This window comes from Triturus cristatus, chromosome 10 (genome assembly GCF_964204655.1).
Source record: "Triturus cristatus chromosome 10, aTriCri1.1, whole genome shotgun sequence".
Lineage (NCBI taxonomy): Eukaryota > Metazoa > Chordata > Amphibia > Caudata > Salamandridae > Triturus > Triturus cristatus.
In genome coordinates, this window is record NC_140593.1 from 884,926,632 (window position 1) to 884,945,649 (window position 19,018).

The window sequence follows — 19,018 nt, forward strand, 5'->3', positions numbered from 1 at the left end:
GCTCCACGTTACTTTGTGCGGCCTGTAAAATAGTCTCTTTTTCCGTGAAGAAGTATACCCGTGTGAGTATGTCAAGGACAAAGTCCGAGCGAGTTGTCTTTGACTCTAACCGTCTGGAGGAAGTCCGCCGTGAATGCCATGATGTCTGAGCCTTCCGCCCTCGTGGAGATCCCCCTGATGCAGAGGTTGTTTCTCCTGCTTCTATCTTCCAAGTCTTCCTGCTTTAGCTAGAGGCCAATTTGTTGCTCCTCAAGGATAGCCATTCTACGCCACAAGTTCTCCTGGTCTTTTGAGCGTGTGTCCATTGTACGCTCCAGGTCGTCAACCCGACCCCAAATCTCAGCAATGTCCTGTCTAAGGTCATTGAGGTAGGCCTTGAATTCCGTTTTGATGGAGCCAATCTCAGATTTTATTTCCTGGGGGAAACTTTTCATTAAGGCCTGTGTGAAGGGGGCCGTTGCTGGCGGGAGGGGTCCATGGAAACCGGGGCCGGGGGGCCTGACTTGAGCCACATAGAGGCACCCCGGTTGTCCCTGGAGGAAGCGACTGGTGCACCTTTGCCAGTTTTGGTCCAGGCATGGCCAGGGGGGAGCCCGGTCGAGTGAGGATAACCAATGAAAGCCACAGGAAGGCCCTGAGTGGAAGTCGATGGCCAGGGTAAGGGTCCTGCAGCCTTGGTCCAGCTCCCTTGTGTCGTGGACCCTGTGTTGGCGAAGGGTCCACTCTGAGCCGAGACAGTCTTTCACAAATTGATGCTAAGTTGGGGGGCCCAAGGAACTAGTGCAGAATAGTTCCTTCGCCTGTATCAGATCCATAAAGTTCCCCCTATGGGGTAGGGTGTCTCCAGCCTCCCCAGCACTCGTGGAAGCTTGAGGATCACAAGAACAAAGGGGTCCCTGAAACTCAGTCCACCAAGGGGAACCAAAGAGGCACACTGGTCCAACAAGAAGGCTATGGGATTGAGGAACTCAGAGTAGGCCCCAGTAGCATGCCATTGGTGCTATATGCTAGGCAGGAGGTGTTGCAGGGTGAAGGAGAACCCTCCTGGGTGGAGTTCAGGCAGAGCCAACGTGTAGGGCCAGAAGGGTCTTGAGACGCCCCCAGGAGACCAAATGGGTAGGGAATCCCAGCGGTGGAGAAGGAAAAAGGCCCATGGAGGGGCCCCCAGCAGTCTAGCGACTGGGGTCTGTGGTAGCAAGAGCTGCAGCGAGGCCTCACAGATGGGGCTGGGACTGTAACCCAGATGCGGGAGCCGGGGAGAGGAACCCGCTGCGCGATGTCACAGCTGATCGCCCCTTACCTTTATGGCAAATCCCTGCGTTCGACGCCGTCTGTCCAATGTGGGCCCATCTGTTTGAACCAGGGCTCAGGCTTGATCTCCCAATGGCACCTCAAGGCTCGCGGGGGCGCAGTCCCAAGCATACCTCACCACTGTCAGGAGGTTGCCAAAAGGTGCCGCGGTGGTAGGTAGGGCGACCCGAGGAAGCGACAGGGAGCTTAATGCACGGCAGTCCTCAATATCGCTTCCAACGAGGGCCCACGGTGGTGATGTAGGCCGGAGAGCCGCTGGGGTCTTCAAGTCGGACGCTCCACTGGGAGACCAGGAGACCGCTGTGGATCGAGGGGGCTGCCCGGGGCGAGGTCTGGCAGGGCGTGCCACCGCACGGTCTACAAGCTGTAGCTAACAGGGTTTACCTGGGCTCTAAATGCAAGTCGCACTGCCGCTGTAGGCCCAGGATTGAGTGGCAGGCGGTCAGGGTGTCACAGCTTCCCCCAGGCAGACCGCACCTCCTCAGCGCACCGCAGGTCCCTCTTTATTGCCCCATCGGCAAGGGGTCGCGGTCAGGAGTGTCAGTGCCCCAGACATGTAATTTCAAGGGGCCACCACGTGGGAGACAGCCTCGAGCTCTCAACTGTGTCCCAGGCAGGGTCCGCCACTGGACTCTGAAGCCGCAAGATGGCAGGGGAGGTCAGCCCGGGCCTGTGTATTAGAAGTCTCGTGGGCCGTGAAGAAGGGGTGGAAGGAGATCACTCTGTCCCTTCAGCCACAACAGGAGGGAGGTCATCCTCGGGGACTCAGGAGGCAGGGAAGGGGTCAGTCATAGGTGCTCAGGAGCAGCAAGTGATCCCTCCTTGGGCCCCAAGATGGCGGCTCCAGCTATGATCATATCTAAGGCAAAAGCTAGCCAGTCTTTAGTTCCACAGTGGCAGCTCCCCCAGCACATTCTTTCAGCAGCGGTGCGTGGGTCAGGCCGGCCCTGATGGCCATTTTTGGGCCCGATACTGTGGGATCTGCTTTGGCTGGCTGTGAGGGAGCCGAGACACGGCAAGGTACATCTCACTCTATTGGCAGCTTGGCCATGCCCCCCTTATGTCGCTTTGAAGACATGCTGTGTCAAAATAAAGCTTTGAAACTGAAGATGTGCACTCCCAACATTTAGAATTAACAGGGGAGGCTGTGTTCTGGGATGTCAGAAAATTTCAAATTTACACTCTTCACTCTCAACTCAAAGAATATTCAGCAGATCTCTGCTGAGACCAAGTGAAGACAGCAGCTAAAAAGCAATGGTTAATAATGCAAAACAATCAGCAGACGTACTAATGATAAAATAAGACTTGGAATCACAGAGATAAGAGTAGGGACTACAGAACGAAGTTGTGAAACTGAGAACCAATATTGCAAGCTTCAGCTAAACAAACAGGGAGAACCAAGATTTGTATATTTCAGACACCGCATTGTCTGGTAAGGAGGGTTTTCTCCCCCTCACCACTCCTGGACCTCTGAATCTGCAGGACAACATTTACAAAATAGTGGCCATAGCAGCTGTTTCTCCAAATCCTTCCTTAGATATACTCTAAAGATAGAAATGGAGATGCACAAGAGCAGTCAATGTTTCTGGAGAGCAAGCACATGCAGGAAGCAATTTCTTGACTCACCTCCAGGCTGCAGTCTTTTGACTCCTGCTTGCAGTCTCTTCTGCTCCTCATCTCCTCTTCCAACGCTGATGGATATACTCCCTGAAAGGAGAATAGTTACTCACAATACATTTCTTCAAAAGCATTCACAAGACACTGAAGGGGGTACTGGCAAGAGCCTGCCTTTTCAGTGAAGTTTGGTGAGTTAAGAGGATTAGAAGATGCGGACAACAAACAGGGCGGACATGGTCATCAGCAGCATGAGGACAGGACACCTCCTGGGAAAGTGACACAGCCTTATGACAGGTGAAAAACTACTGTAAAAGGTGCTGAATTTGTATAATAGGGTTTAAAGCAGCTCTAAATTATTGAGCACAGAAAATATTGTTGGAAGAGATGTTTTGCTCATACTAACACAAAGGAGTCCTCATTTCCAAAGGTTTCAATATGAATACACCCCAAACTACATACACTTAGTGCTGATTTTGCCAGATTGCACTAGGACGGGGCTAACATAATTAAGTTGGGAGATATGTATGTCAACTAAACACTTTGCGTGTTTGAGGATCTGAGACAGAACAAGCAGCTTGCGGTGAGCCAGTTTCTGACATATGGAGCACTGACTAGGCAGATTAACTTGATTGGTAATAGGGCAAGACTGAGCACACTATAAACAAAACCTTGCAGATTGTATTGACACATGATGAGGGCAAGGAAAACTATCACAGCTGTGTATTGTAGCCTATGTAGCAATCTAAGGTAGACACTTCCCTGTTGAAGGGTCTCCGGGACCGAGATCTGGGTAAAAACATTACACTTAAGGAAAGGTTCATTGAATACCCCTCAAAAGTGTCACACAATCTGCAGTTCAAATTGATTCGATTTACATTACCCCATAGGGCCTACTAGACCACTAGCAAGTTACATATAATATACCCTACTATATCTAACATGTATACAAGATGCAATTGATTTGCAGCTGACTGTATAGGTTTTGGAATTGTCTGGAGCTTGCTCCATTTTGGAATGCAGACAGGCAGAAATTACACTCTCACCCTTGAAGCCAATTGTTAGACATGTCAGCCCTAGGGTGGTCTTCTGCTACATTTCTTTTCCCTTCTTGCCTCGTTATTGACCGACATTTTTGTTGGACATAGGACTCTGGGCGCCTAAACGCTGCTGAACAGTGCTGAGGTGCAGGTGCTCTCTCCTAACAACATGGTTGCCACAGGCCCCAGCTACTGCGGTGAGGCCACTGTCCTATCTGCGCACTAGTAGTTGGGATAAGGCTGGGACTTAATGATACTGTAACCTTGACCGTCCCGCCTCTTGTCACCATAGACAGACACCACAGAGTCCCCAGATTCCTCTAGAACTTTCCAACCCCCCCAGGTTGGCGCCAGAACTTGCCGCCTTTTTGAAGGGTCACCTGACCTAGGGGTATAAGGAGGGAAACCTGACAAGTTAGTTCCACTACTGGACCTGGGGACCCTCCGCTGGAGTGAAGGCTGCTGAGCTAGGGGATTCTACACTACTGAGGCTGACTGATCCTAGGACCTGCTTCCCCAAGTCAGATGGGTTACCCTGCCTGCTGACCTTGCCCTGTGTGAGGGGAACCACGGACACCAGCTACCATGTGCCTGCCCAGGACTACCATAATCTCTTCCCCTACAGCTAACATCTGCCATCCATTGCCAGCGCTGTGACTCCTAAGCGCTGTGTGCCTGACACCTGAAAGCTCTACCTAGCGCTGGGACTGCGACGCCCTGGGACTGCGACGCACGGTGACCCGGCGAGTGCTGTTGTCGCTGGGGATCATAAGGTACTGAGCCCTATGCCAGCGAAGCGCTGCCCATCCAGAATTTGCCCTTGATCTTGAGCGCTATGCCAGTGAAGCGCTGCTGTGCCCAGAACTTGACCCTGAGCCCAAACACTAGTGCAGAGGAGCGCTGTGGGCCCAGGACCTGAGCGTGCTGCTCGGCGCCGTACCAGAGCGCGCCCTGTGCCCAAGATCACCGCCGTGGCCCCTGCGCTGTGAGGAGAAGATGCGCAGAGGTGGAAAGGAAGCGCTGTTGTGCCAGACTCACCGCCGCGGCCCCACGCTGCTGCAAGAAGCGTCGCTGCATCCCCGATCACCGCCACGGCCCAGGCGCCGCCAGAAGAAGCGTCGCTGCGTCCCCGGATACCGCCGCGGTCCCTGAGCTGAGGGGAGGGCCGCAACGGTGAAAACTGCCAAGGCCTGAGAGCGCAAAGGGGAGCGTCGCCCGGCAACTGGGGTGCCAGCCGCGCCCCCAGGAAGCCGCGCTCCCATTGGCTGACAGGCGGAGTGCTGCAAGGAGCCCCCAGGGAGCACGAGAGCTCCCCGAAGCCACCGGACAGGTTCCCCTGCCGTGGGGGGGCACCGTCGTCAGTGATATCCTCCTCCCCCTAGGTAACAGCCCGCGGAAGGTGTGGGAGGGCTGGCCGGGGGAGGGGTGTTTGGAGGCCGGTTCCCGAAGAGACTGGCCGGGGAAGCCTGCGCATGCTCTCCCCTACGCTCCCCGGCTGCTTGATCCCAGAGTGACTTAGTTGGTGAGTGGAGGAGGCCTGGGGCCTACGCTCAGTTGGAGACCAGTCCTATTCGCAGCAGGGGCTCCTGGGGGCCTGAGAACTTCATCCACCTAGCCAAACACGAGTAGTCACTGTCTGGGGCATGCCCCCCCTGCTGAAACGTCTCCTTTGAACCTGCATTGAATATATAGCTGCCATAGGATTGTTGCCTGAACAGAGAATATACCTGCAATAGAATTGCTACCCGAATGTTATACTTGAATGAGCATTGTTACCTGTTTTACCTCTCTGAATGAGCCTGATTATCTGCATTGACTAGGGGCTTGAGAATGTTTACCCATGTTGCATAGAGGTTTAAGAATGATTACCTGTAGTGCCTATTTGCAATAGGATGATTACCCGTAGTGAATATCTGCACAGGAATTGTTGCCTGCATTGACCTGAGGACACCAAAAACCATTTACCTTGCATACAGTGCGAACCTTACGTTCCTAATCCTGACAAGAAGTATATAAAGATACTTGTTCTTATAAATGAAACTGGAGTGGTGGCTCCTTATTGTGTGTGCCATACTGTGTCAGAGTGGGAGTGTGCTGCACAACTACTTCACACATAGCCTCGGGCGTGCCTACCTGCCTCACGCCAAGCTACCGTGTCAGAGTCAGTGGTCCCTGGAACCCTGGTTCTATCACCAAATATTCTAGGACTGTATAAAAGGGCAAATAAGGGATGCAAACATGGAAAAAATGTTTGCCGATTTTTCATGGCTATTTGCCATCCGTTCATCGATATTATGCAAGAAATACTGGAACAGCTGTGTAGGGAAGGAATAGGCCCTCCTTTCATGCACTGAACACCTTGAAGATTTGTATTCACGATTACTTCAATCCTACGGTATGAGCTCCTTTGCAACACTGACAACACCATTTACCAGACAAATAGTGTATGCTTAATGCCAGTGTCTTCTGTTAAGTCTTGTTTTGATCTGTTCTGTTGATGAGTGGAATCATAACATGCATTGTAGCGAATATTCGAGAACCACTAGGAAAATATTCTTTTGGAAAAACGCAAAAAAGAACCCGACACTGGCTAAGAATCTTATACTATTATAGCTGCCTGGCACAACTTGATGCCCGGCTACAGCTTGAAGATCAGACAGCTTGAAATTTCGACACTGTGTAAATACAGAAGAGAGCCGGAGAATCTGCTTGACAACCTGACCAGAACAAAAACCTGAATGACGGGGCATGACGGGGGTCTACACGGAGAAGGCATCATGGTCACTGTTGCAGCCGGCAGCAAGAAGGTTCCTCGATGGGTCTGTGGACGAGATACCCCCCGAGGGTATAAGCCTTTATTGATGTTGTTTCTTTGGCATACGATACACTGCCGCTTCAGGACCGGCGCAAATGCTGCAAATTATGAGCGGTGAGAAAGGAAAGGGCTTTGAGCTGGCAAGTGATGCTGCCCTGGTTTGGATGATGCTGCCTGGGTGTAGATACGGCTGCAGTGAGGAAGAAAACAGCCAACCATCTGAGACCTTTGCAGCGGGTGGAGAGGAACAGACGGGTAGCAGGCTGGCTATCCGCATAGTCTGTGTTGGTCGGCAAAATCTGATGGCAGGGAGCTGCTACCCTGCCCGAAATTAATGCTGTGAGTGAATCAAATAGGCTGTTTTTTCTTGCTTCTCTTCAAATAAGTTGTAGCACTGCTGACGCTCATAAGCTCAACGAGTTCAATCCTGCAACTTACAACTCACATGAACTAAGAGGGGCATTCAAGCATGCTGAAGACTGACTGATGTTATTGCAGCCTTTTTTGAGGCTAGGTGCAAAGCTTAGGAACAGAAGAAAGGGAAAGCTGAGCTGCTTAGAGAGGGTGTCGTAAGCACCATTACTAAGGGCAGTGGCTTCTTTGGGGGGCTGTGAAGGCTGCCCACTTAGTAGCGGGTGCAGCTTTTGACCATTCCAAGATCCCAGCACGCACCCTCACGTCTTGTCATAAGTGGATTCAACCTCCTGAGTGAGCTAACACTTAAGCATGCACTTCAACAGAACCTTGCAAAGAAGTCTAATGAAGCGCTACATACTTAAGCATGCACTTCAACAGAACCTGGCTTAGAAGTCTAATGAAGCACTATTCACTCTGCTGAGCACCACTACAAAACATACTTACCGTAAAGGCGAGCAAGGGATCAAAGCAACGCATGGCCACAAGAACTACAGCAGTTAAAGTTCTACCTTATCTAGAGACTACAAATATATTTTCAGGCCAAAAGCCCTCGTCTTTTCATGAAAGGTCTGCAGGAGATCAGAATACCCGACAGCTACTGGAGACACTTCTTGAGGAAATTACACATGAGGCAATCCCCCCCACCCAGAGCTCGACACCGCAGTCGCCAGAAGTTTAGGACAGCCAGCCAAAGGAATGCTTGGAAAACAGCAGCAATGCAATACATGCGGAGGTGAGAGCGAACTCTTCGCCACCAGCAGTACAGGGGTAGCAAGTGGAGCATATAGATCCCACACAACAACTGATGAATTTGCTACACACAGCTACTGTCCAACTGCCACCAGCCCAACTTTCCAAATCAATATACCCAATGTTATCACTGCGTGTAAGGCCATTCTCAGCAACATATGCAGCACAACAGGTAAATGTGATGTGTTGATTGCAGCTCTCTCAGTTCATCACAAAATGAAGCAGTAGTGTTTAGGTGTCTGTCACCCAATTGTAGTGGCTTGTAAGAGCTGCAAGGCTTAGACCTCAATGCTATGGAGTCAGTGGGTCCATATGCTGGGAAAGCCAATTTGCATGCATTCCTTGCACCTTGGCAATGCTGGACCCAACAAGACCATCCTTCTAAAAGGTTCACGCTGCCTCCTCTGTCTCTCTCTTTTCATCTTCACTGGTAGCTCAAATGCTACAGCAGATATTGTGAGAGATTCAAGAAATAAAAAATGCCCAAGAAAAAGCCCATAAGGAATTCACTGAGCAACCAAGTGCTATGAATGAGCGTTTGAGGGGGGCGTGGCCAGGGTGGCCAACATGGTGGCTGCTCTTTAAACCAGCTTCGCACTAGAACCCTGATGTCAACAACTAATCTTGATCATTAGCTACCTGAGCTTGTTAGCGGCTGCCTCTCTGGCCACACAAGATAGCGAGACTCCATTTTTGCATGGAAGAAGCCCTGCAAGACTATCAGGGAGCCTTCTGGGGCTCGAGGCCTGCCATGCGGCCTGGTGACGGGAGGCTGTGATTCATGGTGCGAGAAAGGGCGGTCGCCCCCCTACAGACTACTTGCGGCAACTGAGAGCTGAGTCCTGGCTGACTTTGTGTACCGGCTGCACACTGGTGCCCGTGCACCGGCGGATTGGAGGCGGAGCCAGGGTAGCCCATGATTGAGGGGAGGTGAGGCATTGGCCCAGATTCCTCCAGGGCAATCCATCCACCCCCATTCCATCTGCCTGGCCGCGCGGTGCTGTGGTATTCTGCAATGCAGGATATTATTTTGACCCTTCCTAAAGACCAATGGGGTAGACCTGACTGACTGCTGCTCCACTGGCTGGTGCGGCATGGCCTGGCTCCGTGGTGGGCCCTGAATTGGATCGCTTTGAATGCCCTCGCGGCCTGGGACCATGGCTGCAGCGAGCTGTGTGCGCAGCCTATGACACTCACCCGCCTGCCTGGATTCACTTGCTACGCTGCGGGGGCCTCATTACTGGTGCTGCTGGCTAGGCATTCCCCATCTCATCTTCAACTGCAATTAACCTCCATGGCGGATTTGGCCATTGGCCCCTACCGCTGACTTTGGGGGACATTGTTTTTTTTTTAGTGGCTCTTGACTGTGTGCTGGACTGTGGAGCTTTCTCTTCCAATATGCCTCTTCACCTCTTGAGAACTATGCTTGCTGGGGGTCCATCTTGTGTTTACCTGGACCCCTCTTTGCACTGGGTCCCCACCTTACAAGGCCCCGGCGTGGGCTTGTGGCCGACCACGGATGTTGCTGTGGGCTCTTTGTGGGGAGACACTTTGTTGTTGTTCGCCCGGCCGGAAGGAGGCCCTGGTGGAACACTAGGGTCTGACATATCATGGTAATCTGCTCCTGGACACGGCGCTCTGGCCTTGAGGCACTTAGTTTTGTTCTTTGACCACTTACCCGGTAGCCCTGTATCACTCTGCGGCCTCTCCATGAGTGTGATGCTGGGTCGTGGCCTTGTGAATGGGAGTGACTCAGGCCTCCTCTACTATCTCACCCTCATGCTCACCTGCCTTGGGCCTACTTGTATCTCTCTGTGTAGCCACCTCTTTTGGTGGCGGACTTTGGAATCGAGCTGTTCATGGCCTCCTGCGTCCCAGAGCCCCACCTAGGACAGGAAATGCCAGCAGTTCCCTGAAGTGCCCTGTACTTCTGCCCGGCGGCTGCTCACTTCTTCTATTTCTACCTCACAGACGCATATGGACCAGTACACTACTGGACCCACCAGCGGGCCATCGGGCCTCTCGGAGGGAGACAGGCCCATCCCTCCGTCTGTTGAACTCACCGCCATACTTCAGATCATTCAGACGTCGCAAGCTGCAGTGGAATCTAAAATTGGGGAGTTACGGATGGATGTAGCATTGTTACAAGATCTCCAGAATGCCAGAGCATGTGGCTCGGAAGCTGAATCCTGGATTTCTATGGTGGAGGATGATGTCTCCCCTCTCAAAGCTCAGGTCTCTCCTTTCCTTGCCCAAACGGACGAACTGCATAGATGCGCCAAGGATGCTGAGAATCACTCTAGGAGAAACAACGTGAGGCTCATTGACGTCCCTAAATGTATGGAGGGCAATGCACCACAATTGGCGCCAGAGATTTATTCATAGATTGCTATGGTTTCAGCTTCTCAGTATGTATTGCTTGTATGTTCCCTTTGCGTTTTCCTTTTTAGGTTTTGACACACACTTTTCTGATAATCTTGACGGCTTTCTTTCAGTCACGACTCCTTGGAGTGCCTCACTGGCGGACTCCTTACACGGCTGCACGGCCTTCGCAGGCCCCTTTTTAGGTCTCGCCTTGCTATCGCGTAAGCGATCGCAAAGCGAGACTATTGTAAAAGGGCTTTTCAAAGTGCTCCCAAAAAGCGGATTGCATGGCTAGCACGCGCACAATCACGCGCATCGTGCCGCCATGCACTCCGCTTTTTGGGAGCACTTCAAAGGGTCCGCTCCCCCGCCAAGCGCGCGCACTTCCGAGAGCGCCATTGTAAACAAGGCTGTTCTTATCTTGTCACATTAGATCGATCAAGCTGGAAAAAGTGGACCTCGTAAAGTGACTTCAAAGGCAAACCACTTCTCAAAACAGCAGAGACCGTTCCTTCTATCCTTTCTATTGACGCACATTCAGCAACCCTGTTCTTGGCAGGAAGGAGCTATTGAAGATATAATCAAACAGCTGAAGCCACAATTGACACAGGTTGCTTTATTTCAGTAACGGCGCATTCACTTTTTGAAAATAAACTAATATGGCGTACTTTTTAAATGTTGACCACACGAAAAAGGTGTTTTAATTATTATGAGGCAAAATGAAGAAACATAGAATACCTTTTGCCTCATATCGTACTCCTGTTGTTTACAATTGTTTCTTCAGCTGTGAAAGGGGCGGGCCAGGAGTGCATAAGTGCTTGTTTACTACAGATCTCGAGTGCAGCCCTGCTCCGCTGCTTCTCTGAAGGACAGTTATTCATTATTTCCCCCTACTTGTTTTTTTAATTATTGCTTTGTCCCTGCATGGGTAATTGGGGCCAAAACATTAAACTAATAGAAATGGGTACACATTCTGATTCTCTGAAAGATTTTTGCTATGTAGATGGTTATTTTTGAAGTATTCAAAGTAAGACAGGGTACATCAGTTCTCATAACGGAGTCATTAGATGACAATGATGAAACGTAAGTTTACTTTTAACTTCATTCTCGTTTCTAAACATACCGAATCCTCCTGCAAGAGACAGGCACATATCTTCAAGTCTCCGCATCTAGTATGGTAATACCCAGGGCCACATAGACAATGAGTCACTGCCTGCATAATTATCGATTTACCACACTTGTCAGACACTCCACTCTCGCTATGCAGTGTAGGCATTTTAACATCCTGTTTTTTTTATATTAAGCTCAAAAAATGTTACGAAATAAAACTAAATGGGTAACAAGCACAAGGGTTTAGCACTTAACCATTTGTAGAACTCCAGGACCATTATTACCCCATGCGTGCACACGCTTTTTAATCTTTAACAAAGGCAACCTTGCACGCTGCTATTTCGGACTCTCATTGCCTTGTTTGTGTGTTATTGTTTTTTTTTTTTTCTCTTCTATTAAAAAATATGAAACCGTCCTTTTTGATCGCCCTTGGACTGTGGCCGCGGCCTGTTATATGTGCTTACGAACTACCGGGAGCTTTTGCTTCTGGCTCATTTGAATGTATGGCGCTGCCTTGCTGGCTCCCGAGCTTTCTAGCGGCCGGCCCTTGTGGTTGTAGGCCCTTGTTTGTATCCTTTTTAATGTGTAATAAAGGTTTCTTATAAAAAAAAAACAAAAAAAAAAAACAAAGGCAACCTGGGAATAAAGGCGATTCAGGTGCCTTCAGTTGATTTTATTTCTACACCTTTCAGTCCAATCTACCTCTCCTGATTCGCCCCTACAAAACTAGAGGGCACTAGTCATATAATCCAGACAACTAGGCAGAGAAAACAAGCATTTGCAATGCAATAGTTCTCGCATTTACGCGTTTGATCTATTGACATTGCAAATAACAAAGCTTCCTATTTTTGTTTTCGTTTTAAAAACATAAATAAAAGGCATTGCCATTTACAATGCCAATAGCTTAAACTCGCGTAACTGCGAGACCTATTGCATTGCAAATGCTTGTTTACATTGCCCACCGTGAGGGCTCATACCAACCCCTCAAAGCAATGACCTTCGGAGTGCTGTCTTGGAATGCTAATGGTCTTCTAGACAATGTTAAACGTGCAGCAGTTACTGAGGTACTCTTATTTCAGGAAACTCATCTTATGGGAAGCCAAAGCCCCATTGTAGCACGTAAGGGATATGATAAAGGCGTCCATGCAGGATACTCTCATGGATCTTTTTCTTTTGTGAAAGTACAAAAACAATTACACAGGTAGACAACAGTATCAAGAAAGTACCCTCGGCCCTGCCCTCCCCCCACCCCCGGTGCAAAAACTGAAAAATTGGCTCGTGGTGAAGAGAAACCCTTGTTCGTAAAAACAATTTTCTGATTAAAATATGAACTTAAAGAAATTGCATTATTCAGAGTGTAGTCTCGTGACATAGGCTATCTACTTAGTAGCTATACATTTAAATAGTGCATGATGTAGACAATATAAGCAGAATAGACTCCCGTCATAAATTCCCAAGAGGTCACAAAGGAAGAGCTTTTCTATCTTTGGATGTCATATATAATCCAGATTCATGAAGTCTGTAGGTAATCCTTAGTAGACCAGGGAATACTAATGAACATAAAGAGAGATTTACATTAATTCTTACTTTTCAGAGACACCAGTAGTTGTGTCTAACCAAGCCAAGCAGTTAAATGTTCCCAGATAGCGAGGCCCTTCTTAAATTTGGAAGTGCCCAGCCACCTCTTTCCCTAGGAAGGGAGAGATGCCTGAGAGCTCGCCTGGGTCGAGAGTAAGCTCAGATAAATTGGGAGGAAATCTGGTCAATCTCTGGAGCATAGCTTTGCCAATCTCTAAAGGGATAGCCCTAAAAAAGTATAGTAATTTAGGGAAGTAAGTCATTTTAATGACATTACACCGTCCCACGATAGTTAGGTACAGGTTATTTAGCCGTTTGAGTACCCGTATAGTTTCTATCGCCAGCGGAATCAGATTTTCCTCTACTATCAAGTCGGTGTCAGCAGCTAGAGTAACCCCAAAGTATTTCGCCTTCTGAACCACTCGACTATCCACCCAGTTAATTTAGCTGTTTACAATAATTTGGGATTTACCTTTATTAAGAGCGTACCCCGAGATTTTTCCAAACTCCTTTGCCTCTTGTTCTAATAGTTTAACCGAGTCCCCCGTGAGATTTTAATCTGCTCCGTCAGGGATTGAGATAGAGAGCTTGTATGGCTCGAATTGCATTAGGCCCGAAACTCATCCTTCTCATGACAGCCCAGAGAAATGACCAGGAGACCCGCTCAACCACTTTTTCAGCGTCAATCAGAATTAGTGACATCGGGTCTCCTGATACCGGAGCTGCATCCAATAAAGTTATGGCCCTTCGGATGTGTTCCGTCGTACTTTTTTTTAGGAATAAACCCATGCTGCCACTGTGACACCAGGGGCTATATTCTTAGGGATAGTCTCATTGCGAAGATCTTAGCATACATGTTTGAGTCGCAATTGATTAAAGTTATTGGTCTATAGGATCCCATTTCAAGTGGTGATTTATCCTTCTTTGGGAATATTACGATCTTAGCGTTGGACCAGGAAGCGGGTGGGGGCGCTTCATTAAAAATAGAAACTACCAGTAATGTAAGGAGATGATTTAATTGAGGGGCAAATATTTTGTAGAACTCAACTGGGATACAGTCGGCACCAGCCGCTTTCCCGTCAGGTAGGCTTGCCAAGGTTTTAGCGATCTCATCCCATACGGGAGGTTCCTCTAGTTGATCGTGATCTTCTGCACTGAGCTCTGCTAGAGTGATTTTGTCGAGATATTTCAGACTTTCTTCCTCTCTCAATTTTAGAAACTGTACATTTCCCTCAGTATAAAGATTCTGATAAAACTTGCAGAATGCTTTTCGAATCTTTGTTGAATCATTTGTGATCTCTCCTGAATTAAGTTGGATTGATAGGATTTCGCTGGCAGACACCTGTTGTCTAATTCTAAGGGCCAGTTGGTGACCAATGCGGTCTCCGCATTCATATATTTTCTCCTTAGCGGAAGCCCATATGGCAGCAGCTTTCTCAGCAAATATAGACCCTATTTCAGCCTTGCTGACTATTACTTCAAGTTGAGCGGATTCAATTTCAGCTCCTAGTTGAACTGCCAAGATTAATTTCTGCTCTGCCTTTTTCATCTTATCTTGTAGCTTCAAGAGCTGCTCTTTCTCTTTTTTGTTCTTCTTGATAGAGAACTGAAGGGTCTTCCCTCGAATGCCTGCCTTTAATGTATCCCATACCGATTCTCACTGTTGCGGACCATATATTTAACTCCATAAACTCTTTGATCCACCCCTGCATATATGTTCGATATCCCTCATCATTGAGTAAGCCTTTTTCAAAACTCCAGTTCGAGGTTTCCCCTCTAAAGCCCAGCCCACTGATGTTTAAAGTGAGAGGGTTATGATCTGACATAAATCTTGGGGTGATCTCTATAGAACATGCTTGCAGTAAAGAAGAAGATATGAAAAAGGAATCTAATCTTGCAAGAGAAAGGTGCGGAGCTGAGAAGTATGTATAGCCCGGCTGAGTGGATTTTAAGGCGGCCCACAAATCGCTAAGCCCATGAGTTTGGATTAACGTATGCAAGGCTTAATATACTTTGGGCTTTCTGCCTGTACAGGGCCAATGATCACTTGCTTTCCAACTGCTGGGTAAATTGATGTTTAGGTCCCCACAGATGACTATTGGAAGTGGTCAGTGTGCTAGTTCTCCTGTAATCCAATTAATAACCCCGGGGTCATCAGTGTTACTCCCGTAAATGGAGCATAGTGTAAAAACCAAATGAAAAGGAAGGTGGCATTCCGCAATAACCCATCTCCCAAGAGGGTCAGATTTCACCCTGTTTGAGTTTACTGGACGTCTGTTTTGTATCAAAACCGCTACCCCTCTTATCTTTGCCCCCTGTGTGGTTCCTCCAATAACCTTATACCCCAAAGTCTTCAGTAGGTGCTTCTGGGATCCTTCTATATGTGTTTCCTGAAGGTTAACTACCTCAGCTCCCAGTAAGCGCAAACCTTCTGTCTTTTCAGGGCGTCATTCAGGCCGCAAATATTTACTGACACGACTTTTAAGAAGTTTTGGTTGCTCATACTATATGTTTGTTTTTTTCCCTTCCCCCATATAGTCAAATTTGGCCAACATACCCTTTGTGTATCCCACATTATCATGATTTTCATCTTATGTGTACTGAGATCTCTGACTGTTCCGAAGACTCTTTCCTACTAGTGCCATATGTTTACTGAGTTTGTACATTTTTCCCTTTTTCTTTTCTTTCACTTTTCTATGTTTGTAAGAAAGTGGCTCTGTATATACTGTCCCCAAATAGGTACAGGGTGTACAGAGTCCACAGTGCCCAGAGGTTTGGCAGAGGTTAAAGTCAGATATAAACTTACTCTCTAAAGTGGTATCTTGGTCGAGCAGTAAGGCAATATCAGAGGACAGTGTAAAGCATTTGTTGTACACACTCAGTCAGCAAATGGTCTCACACACTCAAGAACTGAACTCTAGGCCAATTGTTTTGTATATAAAAATATATAGTTGTTTTATTTTAGAACCAACAATAGGTATCAAAATACTTTCTCAGAATATTATGCTTTAGTTGAATACTTTTTACTAACAATAGACTTTTAAATGCAATAGTTACAGTTGTTGCAATAGGCAACACAATTCAAACACAATTATAACATTGAGCTCAATGGGAGTTTTTAATTAAATGCAATTTCAATTACTTTGCGTATGATTTTCTTACTCAGGGTTGGATCCTGGATTCAACCCTGGTGCATTTCCTGTAAACAGTTGAAAGAAATCGTTTTTGTTACACAGGCGATTTTTAAGGAATATTTGTATGTTTCAAAAATCGACACTTAGAATAATTCCTGGCAAAAACCAGGCAATGTTATCCTATGGAGGAAAATCAAGTTATCGGTAAGTACAGTTGTAATTACTTTTCAGGGTCAGTGCTGGGCACCAAGATCCAGGACTGGGATCTCTCCTGATAACAGGTGAGTAATTTCGTTTTCGTTGATCGGCTGATTTTTTGTGAATATTTTAAAGTTTCAAAACTCGACACTTAGAAGAATTTTCAAGTGAAACCAGTCGATGTTACCCTATGGAGAAAATGTAGATTATTGGCTTTCAGGTAAGTATTCGACTGGCAGAGTTAAGGTTCTGGGGATAGACTAAGGGGTTTCCCTGGGTCAGGTAGGTACAGTTGTTACACCCTCATCGGCACAGGGGCAGCCGGGTGCAGAGAGAGTTAGGGCCAATGTTAGCCTATGGTGGGCAGGGGGCCTTTGGTTGGTGGATGCTAGCAGGCAGGCCACGCGGCCATGGGAGCTGGGCTCCTGGTCACTCACACAGGGCAAGTGGGGAAGTAGTTTAGGATAGATGTTGCACTTCCAGGGGCACTCGGGCGGCGGGGTGCAGGGTGCTTTTGAGCCGTCGGGTGCTCAATGTATTTCAATGGAGAAGCTGTAAGATGAACAAAGGCTGCAAGCTCGGGGACGAAGATTCTTCAGGTGCGACCACCACTTCGAGAGGTAAGTTGGGAAGCTGTAGGATAAGTAGGCACCCAGGAGCTGGGCACAGGGGGCCGCAGGGCGCCAGGTGCAGGGGTGCTTTTTGGCGTCGGGAAATTTTACCCTCTGCTGGTCGCGGTTGGAGGGGTCCCTGGTTCTGAGGCTGCAGGCGTCGTCAGGAGCGTCGAGGAGGGTCCTTGGGTGCTGGATTCTGGGTCACAGTCGCCGGGGGGAAATCCTCGTGGTCTTTGTCCACTCAGGCACAGGCTGGGCTCGGCAGGTGCAGAGTGTGCTGGATTCGCGGTTCCTGGCTGGCACCAGGGTTTGTTGCTTGTTTTGAGCAGACCCACTGCTCGTGGGAGTCCCAGTCTTTTAGATGAGCAAGGCAGGCAGGTCCTCTGGGGTTTTCGAGGTTGCTATCCGCTGGAGACGCCGGGTTTTAGCAGGAGCAGGTTCGAGGGTCGACATGCCTGTAGGGCTGGGGCCAAGTCAGTTGGTGTCGTCCTCTTGTTAGCAGCTGCATGGCAGGTCTTCTTTCTTCTTGTTCGTCTTTCTTGTTTTGGATTCGGGATCTGAGGAAGGAAGGTTAAAGTCAGATATAACCTTACTCTCTTACGCCCCTAAATACTAAATTTAGGGGCGTTACAGGTAGGTAAAGGGCAGGGACCAATGGGTCCCTTTCCCTGGGGTGGGTACACCCCCTATCCTGCCACTCTCCTGTGGGAGGGGGGCAGTAGCCCAGTCCTGATTGGGTAGGGCTTCCCATCTTCAAGATGGCGAGAGCCTGGAGTTGTGCTTCACCTCGCCTCCCCACCTGAGGGGTGGGGTTGGCAGAGGCTGGCACACCCCCTTTCCTCACTTGGGCTTTCCCGCCAGTCTTCCAGCCAGAGTGGGGGCTAGAACCGGTGGGGACCAGTTGCTGAGTACAGCAAATGGTCTGGGGAGGCTCACAAAGGTGGCATGCCTTTGGAGCTTCCCCTGCCCATCCTGGGGGAGGAGACCTAGCACCTCGCCCAGGATGTGCATTGTTGCAGGCCCAGAAGAGCGGATGGCTCTCTACCCAGGGGTCCAGCAAAATGTCTGCTCGGTGGCAGCCTAGGCAGCCTCTCAGGCAGGACGTGGATTGTGGTTTAGGTTCAGGGGGCAACTCTAAGTTGACCTTCTTTCGTGCACCTTACATTAAATCCCATACTGGCATCAGTGTGGGTTTAATGTGCTGAGAATTTTGATACCAAACTTCTCGGTCTTCAGTGTAGCCATCATGGTGCTGTGGAGTTCGTGATGATGACCTCCCAGCACCATATACCCTTAATGGCAGCACTGCACTTACAGTGCCCAGGAATGGACCTGGGTACTGTAGGGGTACAGGCCTCATACACCTGTACCCACACCATAGTGCACCCAACTAGAGGGGTGACTGAGGTATGCCAGGGCACTGTGTTTGTGGGCATGGCACACAGGGATGTGTGCCATGTCGACTCTTTGTTTGGTTCTGCACCAAGACACTCAGCCTGCAAAGTCAGTGTGTGTGTGTCAGGGTACAGGGCCTCTAAGGGTGGCACAATAAGTGCTGCAGCCCTTAGGGGCCTTCTCTGGTCACAGGGCCCTGGGTACCTATGGTACCATTTACCAGGGGCTGACAGGTGGACACATATGCCAATTGGGTTTAGGCTTCAATGCAGTTTTTAGGGAAGGAACACAGGCCCTGGGCACATGATTGGCAGGAGCCCAGGGCACACTCAGTCAAAGTACATCAGCAATTCATCAAAAAGTGGGGGCATACCATGCAAGAAAGATGGCACTTTCTCACAATGTTTTCTATGTTTTTTCCCTTATTTTTCTGTGTTTTTGCAATTCCTAACATTATCATACTTTCAAATAACGTGAACCCTATCACCACAGTGCAGTAACCCCCCAACACCCCATCCTTCCCTCCCCCATACATAGAGCAACCAGGAAAACCCTGAATGATGGTTGTTAGTGAGAGCTCCTTGCCGCATGGCCACATCTTATATTTAAGCAGAGAGACATATCAGCCCTGAAGAGCAAAAGAGGAAGGTGCACCAGTTAAAAAGTCCCCAGGATTCT

The 19,018-nt window shown here is 48.8% G+C and overlaps 1 protein-coding gene across 17 annotated transcripts in view; it reads right to left on the reverse strand.

The window, feature by feature from the left end:
- The window catches only part of LOC146796177 (uncharacterized), a 1,057,178-nt gene that overhangs the window by 366,678 nt on the left and 671,482 nt on the right, over positions 1–19,018 (reverse strand). For all 17 annotated transcript variants that reach the window (XM_085628582.1, XM_085628595.1, XM_085628592.1 and 14 more), the window contains one exon: positions 2,938–3,018. In XM_085628582.1, the coding sequence (XP_085484708.1) occupies positions 2,938–3,018 (81 nt within the window). The remainder of the gene's footprint in view (positions 1–2,937; positions 3,019–19,018) is intronic.